Below are 14,728 nucleotides of genomic sequence, written 5' to 3' on the forward strand. Positions count from 1 at the left end.
TTGAAAAATATTTATCTTAAAACAGTACAGTAATAATACCAGGATTTTTCTCAGTGTATTATAAGCCTGGCGGCCCACCAGGCTTTACTTGTGCCCCACCAGGCTTAACATTGTTAATTGATCTTGTTGTTTTTTTAATTATTGTCTTTTTATGACTTAATAGTTGGTGTTTAGGTATTAATCTTCCAGTCTTCCAAAAATGCACAACTATCAAGTAATATGTTCAAATTTCCTGTCAACATTAAACATTATTTTAACTCAAAAACATGGCGGCCGGCAGTAAGACTGCCCTAAACCCAAGCACTGGGTTTAGCAAGGGAGGTGAGCACAGTACATACACAAGGGTGATTGACAGTACTAAAACCCTCCTCCTGGCTCTGATTGATTGTTTCTGACCAATCGATGGAACTTTTGGGAGGTGCACATCCTATTATTCTTGTCATCAATCTAACAGCATTTTAGAAAAGGAACATCTTAGAAAAGCTATACTAAGTAACTGGGTGGCAGAGTGATGGTCTGGGGCTGCTTTCCTGCTTCAGGACTTACAAGGAAAATCAGTAACTATGGATTATTGCCACTGCCAGCATATTTTTCTCATTTATTTACAAATTTTGACAATTATTGAGTCAGTATGTAATATATGTCATTAAATTGAGCACTAGGACAGATGCAATAAGTTTATAGTGGGTGTGTGAATGAACTAATCGTCTGACTGTTGATTGCAGCAATCCAGATTATTAGCAGAAGTAGAGGGCTCCAAGACCAAATTTCACTTTGAGCCCCATGAGGTTTAAGGATTAAATAAGTGTCACTTCTTCAAATAATCTTATTCTTGGTTACGTATGCACGTGTTTTTCTCTGTCCCACTGATTGCTTGTTCTCTTGTTTTTTTTTTTAAACCTTTGAAATACATAAATAAATGAAATGAAATGTATGATGATACTTTAAGATTGCTACCTTCTTGTGTTGTTGTGTGTACAACAGAGACGTTTTAAGTTTTGATGGGTTGTTTTTAAGTAGAGAGACTGTGTGTGTCAAAGAACAGCCATCAGAATGTGGTTCGGATCCACAGAGGAGTGAAAAAATCCTGATGTTTTTGAACATCCTCTGTGTTGGAATAAGTTAGAATAACAAGTACAAGTCTCTCCTCCTCCACCCTCCCACTCGGCTTCACGTGATTGGTCAAAGTCAAGAGATCTCGCCTCTGATTGGACAAAATTATGTCCGTCACGCAGAGCAGGAATTGTTTCAGGAAGTAGTGGTGTGTTGGCATTCTGGAGAAATTTGGATCGAAGAACAAAAAACCAGACATTTCAACCGCCCTGCTTCCTCACGTACGTCAACTAGGGGAAGTAAAAGCTGAGGAACTGCGCCTAAATAACTCGTTTTTTCGACAAAAAAGATAACTGTAAGTATGCACGATGATGCAGTGAATAGAAGCTGCTGCAGCTAAAATGTGTTTTTGCAAAGTTGTGTTATTTGCACATTTACTCTCTAGCTAATATAAATACTCGTATGTTGTGTACATGCTAGTAAAAGAAACATCTTCTTAGCTATAGTTCACAGAAATATTATTAAAAGTGCAATTCTTTACTTCTAAAACTAATTCACCCACTTAATAGATACATCTTTATAACTTCTTCTTTTTATTTAAGAGCTGTTTTTTGCTAGACTCCATAACTCTATTTACTGCATTTAGTCGAACAAAAAAGTACCTACTCAGTTTATGTTGAGCGCCTTTGGTTCCGCATATTCTCATTTAAATTGGACTCCTGGACTCTATGTTTGCTATACTGCAGTTTTTCATTACCAGGTTTCTTGTGAGAGCTCTTTGATTGTCACAAGTTAGTCAGCCAGAGACTTTGTTTAAGGGACACGGGAATGCAGATGTGCACACACACTTTCCCTTCAAATAGCAGAAATCCTGCTTCATTCTTTTGGGGCAAAATTATAAGCAAATATTACTATTCTAGTTCTGAAAAGGCCCAGGTACAGAATGTTTGATCTGGCAGTAAGATCACTGATTGGTTACTTGGCTAGGTAAATGACCGCTGCAGGGGACCAACATGACATAAACGTGTTGTTTTTGGATTCATGAAGATTGCAACTTGATGAAAACAAACACATGCAGAGAAGTAGATGTAGAAATAAATTGGGCTAAAAAGGACATCTAATATTAGCTTTATTTTCAACACACTTTATTTTTTATTTTTAACTAATCCCACCAAAGATTCAGAAGCTCTGTAATGCGTGATCACTTTTTTGGGTTAGATTTGACAGGATAAATAAGGTGAATAAAGTAAAAGATTAGGGACATGCTGGATCTGTTTCTTTGCTTTTCTTCATTTTTCAAATGTAATTTTGAAGTATCGAATCGGGACACTCAAAAACCTGATTGGGACATCCCTAAAATCTGAGGAAGTAAGACTGCATACAAAGATAAATGCTGCTATTTTTTTTTTTTTAAGTGCAGGTGTAATCTTGTGATGTTGCAACTCAGTAAAGCAGCTCAGTACTTTCACTCTTTCTACCTATAAATATTAAGATTTTTAAATGTATTGTCTCTCTCTCTCCTGCTTCCTTTAACTTGCTGACTCTGGTTTCCGACAGCCTCAGAACAATAGCTGCACATCTATCCTTCTTCTCTTGCTGGCCCAATCGGGTTAGAAATGCGTTTGTGAACAATGCTGTTAGCAGGAGGTAAAATTCAGGTGGCAGCAGCAGCGGTCTCCCATGAGAAGGTATCAGTCGGGAGCAACAGCCAGCCACGCTACTTGAACATGCTAATTCGGGTTCTCTCTCTTCCTATTCCCCAGCTGCTTCTCCAGACTGTCCCGCTGCTTCTGTTCCTTTTGGATGCGGATTGTTGTTTTTCTCTATTCTCTCCATGTACCTGCATGTACACATTTTCCTCTCTCTTACTTTTTAATACAATCAAATTTTTTTTTTAATTTGTAGCTGTTTAGTTCTATTTAGCTATGGATGGATGGAGTTATATTTCGCTCATCAATACTCACCAATTTCTTGGTCCCTGTTGAAGAAATCATCCCCACAGAATGATACAGCCTGTATGAAGATTGTGTGTTCACAAAGAAGAGCTGTGCTAGTTTTCCACACATATTGTGTTTCGACTGTTGGCTATTTAGGATTGACCCTTATCCCAGGCGTTTGATTTGACGCCTACTTTACAATGTGACAAACTCCATACTGTACTTGTTATAGCTTGTCACACTTCAACAGTTCCCTTATTTGTGTAGTGCATGCCAAATGATTATCCTGTCACCAACTGTGGATCTTTGCACCTTTCTTCTTCTGGCCAGTCAGTTTAGGTAGACGGCAATTTCTTGGTACATTTGTGTCTTTTACTTTTGCATAGCAACCTATGAGACATTGAAAAATTGGAATATTGTTTTGCAATGTAATCCTGTTTTAGGCTTCTCTAACTTTATTCCTGATCTTTTCTATTGTGTTCCTTGGTCGTCATATAGCTGTTTGTTAACTACTGTTCTCTAACAAACTCCATAGAACAGCTGAAGTTATTAAAAAAAACACACACTGTTTAATAATTATGTGACTCCTGAAGGCAATCTGTTACGCTGGATTTTATTTGGGAGTATCAGAGAAAAGATGTGTCATTCCCCTGTCCTTACAGTTACCTTCTACAATGAATTGGTCTATGAAATAATATCCCAATATATGGAAGGTTGTCATGTGATAAAATGTGAAAAAGTCAAGGGATATGAATGTTATTTTTAGGGCATTTTAAGTTTTAACAGTGGGGAAAAAAAACAAAAACGCTATTAAAACATTACAAACATATGGTTTGACAACAATTCATAAACTACAGGGAGGTGTTTATTTCTTAAAACAAATGTAGTCACCAGCAGGATACCGTCTGTATTATTCTTAGCTCTTTCTCTTTATATATTTTACCTCTGAGCTGTCAGAGTAATCAAAGAGAACTCATGGTGTGAAGAGAAACGGCGCTATGCTAAATGAGACTGATAGGAAGCTCACACTGCGAACCGAGCGCACATGGAAGGTGGTGAGAATTAATTTAATTATGTGCGCCAGATGTATGTGAAAAGATAAACCATCTGGCTGATCAAAACTGACTTACTCTGTCTCCGTATACGATTGTGCAATTACTTGAAGCTTTTCGGCAGATTTTGCGAGTTATATCTTACCGCAGCAGAAAATGGATAAAGGAGCTAAATTTGATTAAGCTAAATGCTTAGGTGTGAGCAGTGAAAGCAGCTGTAAAATGTTCTTTTTTTTCCTTTTTATTTCCTCTCAGACAGTTGAGGAAGGATGGGCAAGAAGGATGCCGGTGCCACCAAGTTACCAGTTGATCAATACAGAAAGCAGATTGGTGAGTTTCCAGATGGATTCCCATAACACAATCAGTACCATTGTAGCAGAGATTTAAAGGAATTGTTTAATTAATTTTAGAAGATATAAAAGACATTATAGCAAGGTTAAATAATAATCAAAAGACCAAGTTTTGAAAATGAGTTCTTGATGCTCATCTGACTCACAAAGTTGATCTTTTACTTGTTGTTTTACTCTATACTGTTGTGTTTTAATCATTCATAACTAACTACAATTTAGTTTTAATAAAATGCTTTGAGGAAAGATTCCACAATTATCCCAAAGTCCTTTTGGTTTCTTATATCTTATCCTGTTTGGGGTTTCTGCCATTAAGTTTCATATTTCCAGAGTCCCAAAACATATTTTTTGTTTTCTGTTGTGTGTTACTTCCACATAATGTGAGTCAAAAACATATTTGCCCTCAATTATTTTTTTTGTTTTCACTTTTTTCTCGCATGTAAGTTTCAGATCATCAGATTTTTTTAAAGTATTAAACAAAGATAATTTTCACAAATATAAAATGGAGTTTTCAATCTATTATTTCATTAAATACTCACAAAAAAGCCATCCAAACCAACTGTATGTGGAAAAAGTGATAAACCCCCAAACCTGATGTCTGATTTTGCTGCCATTGCCAGCAAGAACAGCCATCAAGCGTTTGTGTTTCACTGGCTGTAGGTGTTTTACTGAAGAGTAATTTTAGTTCAGTCTTGTTGGCAGAATTGGTGTAATCTCAGAATATCTGAAGTTTATTTATTTATTTATTTTATTTTTTTGTTTTAGCTTGAATGGCCTCTTTAAAGTCATGCAACCTGGATTTAAGTAATTACTCTGGTTTCTCCAAAAGCTTAGTGTATTTCAGAGGAAGAGTTTCTGGTAGTGATCTTAAATATTCAGTTGTGACAAAAAAGAAAAAAAAAATCTGTGATTGGATAAATACTTTCACAAAGGCCTGTATGATTCACTGAAACTATTACGCCCTGGACACAGTTCTCTGTTGAAGGACGTTACTGTGCTTAAATCACGACCTTTATGATGTTGTGTGTGCTGCTCTTTTGTTCATGTTTAATACTGCTTTAGTTTGATAGTACTTGTGCTTATCATCCATCCATAGTTTATATCTGGTTCTCCTTAGGGTTCTGACAGGGGCTGGTGTCTGTGGTAGTCATTGGGTTAGAGGTAGAACCTGGACAAGTCATCAGTCTATCACAGAGGTTCATCGTCTCTTAACTAACTAAATAAATCCTGACTGAAATTAGGCAAAAGATTTGAATGAAGTACTTGTATATCAATGGCTCATGTCAAATCCTTTGTGCTGTTTTTTTTTTCTCTCTAGGCTGGATAATTATGAGAATATACATTTACTTATAAAATAAACCTTGAAAACTGTTTTTAATATGGGCCTTCATTTTTCTTTTCACTTTATTAAAAATACAATTTAATTATCTCATTACGTGAGTTGATGATTTCTTTTTTTTCCCCCTATTTAATGGAGAGACATCCATGGTTGGTTTTGATCAGCATCTGCTATCACTAGGCAACAGCCACTGTATCTGTGCATGGTGAGCAGGAATTAATGATGCAGAGCAGACAGTTTACATGCTGGTATAAAAAAGTGAAAGAATACATTGGAGTTGCAGCAATACAACGATCTTCTGATTGGAAAATGGGGATTAGTGGAATCTACTTACTGGAAATATATTTTAAGATATTTTGATTAGAGATATTTTCCCACCATATACAGTCTTGTGCAGTTCTTACATATGTCTATGTTCATACGTTTCATTTTTCACTAAAAAAAGAAGGTTGATTAATTAAAGCTAGACATAAAAACACCATCATCTTGTTTTAGTTGTAAAATAAAAGACATCAGCGTAAATTCATATTCTGAGGAATAAATTTAGGACGCCATACTATTGGCTAGTGTTATATCTTTGCTTGAAATGGTTTAAGTGAGATGCTCTTTGTAGCGATTAACTAGTCTCTGTCTAAGTCCTCATTTTTATCTATGACGTAGCTGTGCTGAGGTGTTTCTAGAACCTAAAGCCAAGAATTTTTTATCATACCAAGATTTTGATTTTGAGTTTGTACACGACATTATATTCCTTAATTTTCAGCCAGTCGTTGGTGGATCTACTGGGATGTTTTATGCCATTGTCATGTTGTAAAGTACAGTTCTGCTTCAGCTTGAATTTGTTCTTTTTTAATCCCAGATGTCAGCTGTTTAATCAAGTCTATTTTGCCATTGTTTTGGTTCATACATGTACTGCCGCACCCCGTCATGTGTCCAGGCAACAGTACAGCATTCTGTTTTCTGACTGTAGATCTCCTCCTTGCTGTCTTTCCATTTTTTATGACTGTTCAACAGAACAGAAGAATCATACATACCACATGCATCCAACTTATTTAAGTGCCTTTAAAGGTAAACCTTCCCAAGAGACGTACATTTTCAAGAAGATGCTTTCAGCTCTTTGCTGCACCATTTATTGTATTGTTCTGACACACTTCCCCTCAGCGGATGATTGCGTTTTGGCCCCTTCTGATTCACATCCTCAGATTATTCTGTTGTTCCTGGTGTTTCTTTTGTGTTAACAAGAATCGCTGAGGTATTCATCTTTATTAACCAAAATAATTTTTAGTGGCTTGTTTTGCTATTGATTTAGTTTTTTTTTTTAAACTATTTTATTGCTAATCTATGATTTTCTTTCCTATTGTTGAGAAAAAAAAGACTTTGTATTCAGACTAAAATATTTGTTTTCCTGCGTCTTGCGACGGCCTGTTGAGAAATGTCCATTCTTTTTTCATTCTGCAGGCTCTGTTGTGTTTTCATGTAGTGACAGATGAATAAGACAATTTAGTCTCCTAATATTCCCTAACCATTTGCCATTATGCTAAATCGTTCAGGTTCAACAAACATAACAAGCTCAGCTCCTGCAGTCACATTCAAGAAGAAGTGGAGAAAATTATATTTTCTTTCCTTCCTTTTTTTGTTGTGTTTTGTGTGTGGTTTTTCGTGGCACATTAAAGTTTTGTCCCTTTTTTAGGAATAAATATCCTATTATACCACTGTTTAACAAGAAGGCTTCAAAACAAACAAAAAATATGTAGTCAATGTGGAAAATTGCTATCTTGTACGATAGCACAAATTTATCCAAGAGATGGAATTGGCAGCACGTAGTATTTTGAAATGGTAAAATATGGCTTATTGATTTATCAGTACTCTAGTGATTGTTGAGCTGCACCATCATCTCGCCTGGAGTGTTTTTGCCATATCTGATGGCCATTCGAAGGCTACTGTTGACACTTTCCTCCTAAATACCATTATTAACCTTGTTATAATGGACTGGCTTCTGGGTGGGATGTGTATTTATGTGGAACTACGAGCGTTTACTCAGTCCATTCGGTAATTGCTGCTGCCTGCTGAAAACTTCTGGAAGTTGTCCACACAGATGGATGCCTATATTTCAGGCCCATAAAGAGAAGTTAATCAAAGTGGACATGTTGTCCTCCAGAGTTGGCTTGGTGATAAATCTCTACTGTGTGGCTATTTGCTTGTTGCATGTATAGTTGCATGTACGGTATGTTAACAGTCAGACTTTAACCGGTCAAAAACTTTAATCTATTATTTCATACATTTGGAAAAAAAATTAATATATATGTATAAGCTGTGTATGTTAGACATAACTCCTCTCATTACTGCATTGTAGTGACATTCAGTTAGATTAAATTTTATCATTATCCATAAGATTACTGGTCAATTAGAATTCATTTGAAAGAATCAATACTTTCCTTTTTCATCTCATCTCTGTTACATGAGAAGAGTTGTAAACATTTCTCAGGATCAGTATTTATAAAGACTGTAGATCTTTTCCCTGCTGTCTTTTTAATCAATCTTGAGCTGAAATGAAAAAAAAAATTATTCCAGCTCAAGATTGTAAAAAGAATTGGCGAGAGCCAATTAATCAAATTAAGAGTTAACTTTAGTTTTAATGTATTTTCTACAGATGAACCAACACAAATAAGCAACTAACAATCAAGCCAGTCACAGCACTACTTCTAATCTACTACTCTAGCTTAAGGGAATCTATAATTAATAATAAAGCTATGTCCTAATCAGAATATTGTTACAAAAATACATAATTGTTCTGGGTTATGGAGCACGGCCAGACTTATTGGGAAATGCAGACTGATCTGAAACCCCTCAGCTAATTTTCAATTGCCTGGGCCCATTTGCAAATGACCCGTATTCTTCTGAATATGACTGGATGAGCCTTCGCCCAGTCAGAGAAAATGAACATGTCAAGTAGGGCTGCAACAGTAGTGATCTCATTTCCTTATCATTCAAACACACTGTGATATTCTTAGATGTCTACTCCTGTTCTGGTTTCAGTTAAATAGCAAATTTGTATGATATGCAAGTCACACACCCCTTCCTACTCCTTCCCCCGAGTGCTCAATCAAATGTGATTAATTTTAGCTAATACCCCCTACCTGTCTCATTATGCTAAGCAGAGGAATGGATCAAGATAAAAACTAATTTCTCCACACCCTCATCAGACACCATTTAAATGCAATGTCAAGCCAGCGGGGGGGAAAAAACACGAAACACTAAGTGGATTGGCAGGCCAAGCCACTTTTATCCTCCTACTCTTCCTTTGACATTTAATTAGAGATTACTTCAGTGGCAGGTACGGACATACTCCATTTGAGCCAGGTGCTGGTTCTACACCTCGACTTGAACCCATCAACTTCAAAACCTACCATGAACTGGTTTGGTCTTAGACTTTGATGGTCTTTTCAGACCTGGCGTTAACATGTGTCATAGCTAATCCAGACACTAGAAGACCAAGACATTAACACAGCTGTGGTTCACATAAGCAGAGATAACTTTAACTGTAGCCAAAATAAAAAAAAAAATAGATGAGCACCAAGTCTGGTGAGATCCATCCACATGAAGCAGCAGTAGCAAAATATTTACTTAACTGATTAGACTTTGACATTTCCAATCAGAGAGCTTCCCACACAGATCACTCCCTAGTTCCATATTTTTATTTTTATTTTTTTACTGCACCTCTCCTCAACAGGTTGTCACCTTACTTCCCTGCTATGTCTGAAGGAGTTGTTGAACCAGTCACTGAATAAGTGCAGCTTCTGCATGAGCCTCAACTTCCCTGACTCTGAGGATCTTATAAACCCAAACCCTTTCAGCTGCTGGTTGTCTCTTCCTTCCCCTCCTTTTTCTCCTCCTCCTCCTCATCTGTAAAAGTAATGCCAGGGCTCACGCATGACAGCTTGACAGATACTTTCTGCATTCACGTCTTCAACTGAAGAATTCTGCACTTTTCGGGTAACTTTTCGGTCGCCTAGCAACTATTGCCAGTTTTGGATATATTTGCATGGATGCACCCTTCTCCCCTTTTCTGCTCTACACCACCAAAGCAATTGCAGGTTTGAAACCCGTCCTACTTAGATGTGGCACAAATCTGCAACATTTAAATCCTCATTTGCCACATCTGCTAGTCCAGTTGTCTTGCATAGGAGCATAAAACCTGCTTGAAACAGCTGCTTCATTTTATTAGTGAATAGGAACCATATGATTCTTGTGGGTTATTTATTTATTTTTTTTTTACATAATACAGAGCCAAGAACTGGCTTGTACCAACACTAAAAAACGGACATAAAATTGTTAAATGGATTGACTTTTTGGAGTAATAAATAACCAGAGGGGAAAATAAAATTATAAAAAAGTATGTCAGGTTTATATTAAATCTGTCTAAACAAACCCATATTGGTAGATCCACAAATACAAACTATACACAACGTGTTAAAGGATATATACTGTTGTTTTAAAATCAAGAAAACAAACTGGGTCCACTGTCCAATAATGACACATCATTATTTATATATTTGACTCCATTCTATTTTTAAATAGAAAACATTTTGTTGGAATAAGGTGCATTTATAATTGGCTTGCTTACTTAAAAAAAAACAATGGAAATGGTTATGATGCTTCATACCTTCAATAATTCTAGGATTTACTGCTCTTCGTCAGCAACAGATGAAGATGAGTTGATTTGGCTGACTTTTTTACAGTCTCTCGGTCTCTACTGATTTGATGTTGCTTTCTTATGCGATTTTACATTCAGTTGTTTGCTGTCTGCAAAGCGTCGTACCATTTGTGTGAATAGCGGAGTGAGAGCAATTCTCTCCAACCAAATTTCCCCTTTCCATTTTCTGTCAAGTGAAGGAGACATCCAGTGCCCCCTAATGAATTCCCACTTGCTCACTGTCTGCTTCTGGCAGCATGCTCCCCATTTTTATTAGTCCCACACAGAGTCAGCGGGAGGCGAAGGAAGGGTGCTGCACCTGAAGGAATGGAAAGAGAAAGGAAGGCGGAATGAATTTGAAATTTCAGAAAAAGTTTTAGGGGAGAATGATGAATATAAACCAAAAAAAAATGTCTTGTGAGATTGAGCCTTAACACACAGCTCATGGTCACTTCTGTTTACTGTCCATATAAGAGAGAGAAAACTTGCTTTTAGAATCATATGCAAATTTCTATTTATTTTTCACCTTTTTATTGGTGAAAAGAAAAAAGGATATTTTCCCCAAACACTTTCTCCCACAGTAGACTCCTGGATTATGCTTCCATCCTAAATGAAATTTGACTGTTAATTGAAGTTCTCTGCATGTCACATGCAGGAGTCCTCATGTGACATTACAAAGAATGTTTTCCTGCTTCATACTAAAATACTGTTATTTCTATTGAAGCTTTAGAGATAAGTAGAGTGCTAAGCTGTTTGTATTTATTGTTATGGAAGTGAAACACACTCTAAACTTTACTCTGAAATAGTTGATTTAAGATTGTTTTTCCAAAAAGTGATGTTGATAATAACCCCTGACCAATCAGAACTCCTTCTTGTAATGGATTTTAACCATCACTTCAACCCATCTGTCAAAGTTAAGTTTATTCTGTTATACACTATATTTGGTTTCAGGTATCATATCAAAGTTTGTTTCCGTTTTGTATATGAGCTTAAATGGAACCACTACCTTTATGAATTGTGTGATTACAAAATACTACTGTAATGCAGATCTGCTTTTCATTTCAGTGACATTTAACGACACAATGTCAAAGGAAAATAGTTCTCCAGTGTTTAATATGCATTTGACTATGTAGCCCAGACAATTTGATCAGCAGATAAAGCAGGCTGCCATTTTGTGGGCATGTTGACATATTTAACTGCATAAGCACAGTGCTCACATTATGCCATGCATGTGCCTCACAGCCATACATTTGAAGCAACTCAGATATTCCAACAACAACCCAGTAAAAGTCTTACTTAATTCCATGCTATACAGTACCGTCTGCACTGGTGATGTATCCACTCACCGCGGCATAAAGGACACTTGAATCTGAGAATGAAGCTCATGGCTTGTCCTATTTTCGGATTAATTTGACTAATGATTATTGGACTACTTGTTGGTCTTAAGAGCATTGTATTTTGATACCCGGATGATCAGTTGATTCTTAGATGTAAGAATAAATGAATTATACAAGATAGTATTAAGGAAGAATAATATAACTTTAACTTTGGACAAAAAGTTTGGCCTCTCCTTCCTTAGAGTCCCGGAATCTCTGGCAGGCGGGCTGCGGCTGGAGGAAGTGAAACCACGACACTGCGCGTTGACGTCACAGATCACGGAGTTTAATTCATAACTAGGCAATCAATAACAAAGCTGCAGAGAGACAGAGATATATTCATTACCTGTAACAGGAGAAATAGAAAATGAAACACAAAGAAACAAAAGGGGCAGAGACGCGTCTCTGGAGAAAGCTTATTATGCCAAAAAGCAAAACAGTGGTAGCATTCTGAATTTTTAACGTTTTACATGAAGTTTTATACTGAGTGGGCGTTTCTTCAATTTAATATATTCTACTAAGGCGTTCCACTCTTTAACCAATTAGAACCTCCCGTATGGACTACAGGAAACTTGAGAAGTCTCCCAATTTACAACGAAGTTCCAAAGGCGTCTGGTTTCTATCGAGAGACAAAGGCGGACCAGTTAATCTTGGACGATACCAGGTACGAATGTCCCCGGCGCCGAGAGTCTTAAGATAAGATTTCGCAGACACCCATAAATCTGACGTCTCTTCCATTATCTCTCCTAACGTTCTCGAAGAGACTTGCATCTTGTAATTTTCAAAAAATGTTATCTTTGCAAACCCCAGTTTTGCTTTTGCACACTCAGCCTCCCAAAAGATTAAGTTCTGCCAAAATAATACATAAAATATACAGGACAAAATAGAGTATAATTCCTGAGCCATTTTCTAATAGTAAAGAAAACATTTTCATACAAACAATTTCCATTTGGTTCTAATATCGTCACAGATAATACAGTTTTTCAAATACATTCATCCTTTAATAGTTTTTAATATGAGATAATACAATCTTCAGTGAACATGGTATTAATACTTAGAAGTTAAATGTTACGGGGTTTCAATCTTCTATTTTGCATTAGTTTTACACCATCGCAGATGCTGGCCTCCAGCAGTTCTCCCCAACTGCCTGCAAGAATGTTAATTTATGTTTCTATGTTCTGGCCGGGCTGCAAGCGGCCCCATTTAATGATCTGCATTCTAACCCCTGTGTGTCCGGTTCAAAACAAGAGTATCAAACCTACCCTTTTACACATGCATAAAATTAACTGCATTAAGCACCAAAATCAATAATTTTCCTCGACAGTCCCCGTTTTGAGGTCTCAATTAAGAGACCTCACAAAAATTAATAAAGCCTTCTAATAGAGGACCAAAAACTATGCATTATACTACTAAAGAATAAAAACCCAAAAATCAAAAAATAAAAAACTCAAAAAGAGAGACCTGAATATATAACAGTCCCCGTTTTCAAACAGAACCTGCAAGCTCCACAACTCCCTCATCAGGAACACCACGAAAGAGCATCTGATAGGGAGGTGGAGCCGGTGGTCCACTACTTCCCTTTTCAATTGAGACTGTAATAAGCCTAAGGATAAGTGAACGGACGCACGGAATACAACAGCATCCACACGTCACCACTATGGCAACAAACGTAGCCACAGAAACTAGCAATGACATGACAATCCCCTTCCATTTACCAAAAATAGTAGAAAACCACCTGTCTAAACCACCATCAATACCCGAATGTTCATGCATAGTGTTACTCAGAATTCTCAAACCCTCCAGCGCTCGAGTGACAGATCCATCAGGGGCAGTATTGTTTGGAATAAAAGTACAACAGCTCTCTTGGAACATAAAGCAGACTCCACCCTTTTCGGCCAACAGCATGTCCAACGCCATCCGATTTTGAATTGTCATTAAAGAAGTAGGAGCTAACTGATCCTTCAAACCCCCAACAGCATCCCTGGTCAGATTCGCTAACCTCAGAAGATTATAATGGACATAATTTATCCTGTCAACATTTTTATTCGGAGTGATAGGAAAAAGAGCTGATAGTACTGGCATATTTTCAAAACCTGCTGCAATTTGATCCGCCAATTTATATTGATCCGGAACCCCTCTCGGCACGCCGATGGCATCTACATAAGTGGGAGAATTAGTAGTCAAATCAAATGCAGTATCAACACGTGTATTACGCACCTGTCGCTCATGTCTCCGTGTCCGTAAAGTGAGCACCTGCGCCGGACCTACAGGATCAAGTCTTTCTCCAACAACCATAAGCGGCACTGCAAGGCGAGTCATAGCACATATTCCAACAGTCCTAGGAGGAATTCGCACATATAATCTATCACCCCCACAAAAATAATAAAGTCCAGCTCTTGCCCAACTCCCGATTCCGGATGCTGTTAAAGTAACATTACACCAATCACTAGAAATCTGTCCTAGATTGAAATCCGGCTTAAGATGAGTAAAATTAAAACACACATACAACCCTTTACCCTTAACCGGAAGAAAAGTTCCCGTCTGAGTATAGTTATTAATAGGTGGATATATGTTGGCAAGCGCATCACAATTTATGGGGTCCGCCTCAGTTGTCAATTTCAGCATGCAATTAAAACCCCAACTATCTCCCAAGTGTAATGGGGCAGGTTCAGTGTAAAGATGAGGTCTAGCTGTGGCACATGCAATGCAGTTCCCAATATTAGTTTCCTTAGCCGTTTGAACCATCCAATTCAGCCATAAATTCCTGTCCCTATAGCCAGTCGCTGTTTGAATGATATCCAACGGTGTAACTGCAGAGTAGTCAATTTTAGCCGCAAACTGATCAGGAACATCCATGTCCCCGTCTTCTTCACCATCAGGTCTGACCATATTAATTTTGATAACCCCAAGTGGATCTTTATCATCAATTGAGGC

At 37.3% G+C, this 14,728-nt stretch overlaps 1 protein-coding gene across 1 annotated transcript in view; it reads left to right on the plus strand.

Moving 5' to 3' along the window:
• Positions 1–1,231: 1,231 nt before the first annotated feature.
• Positions 1,232–14,728, plus strand: part of triqk (triple QxxK/R motif containing) — a 35,659-nt gene continuing 22,162 nt past the window's right edge. Inside the window, exons 1-2 of the mRNA XM_032581117.1 lie at positions 1,232–1,408; positions 4,298–4,372. Of these exons, the coding sequence (XP_032437008.1) occupies positions 4,312–4,372 (61 nt within the window). The 5' untranslated portion in view covers positions 1,232–1,408; positions 4,298–4,311. The remainder of the gene's footprint in view (positions 1,409–4,297; positions 4,373–14,728) is intronic.

This window comes from Xiphophorus hellerii, chromosome 13 (assembly GCF_003331165.1).
Source record: "Xiphophorus hellerii strain 12219 chromosome 13, Xiphophorus_hellerii-4.1, whole genome shotgun sequence".
Classification (NCBI taxonomy): domain Eukaryota; kingdom Metazoa; phylum Chordata; class Actinopteri; order Cyprinodontiformes; family Poeciliidae; genus Xiphophorus; species Xiphophorus hellerii.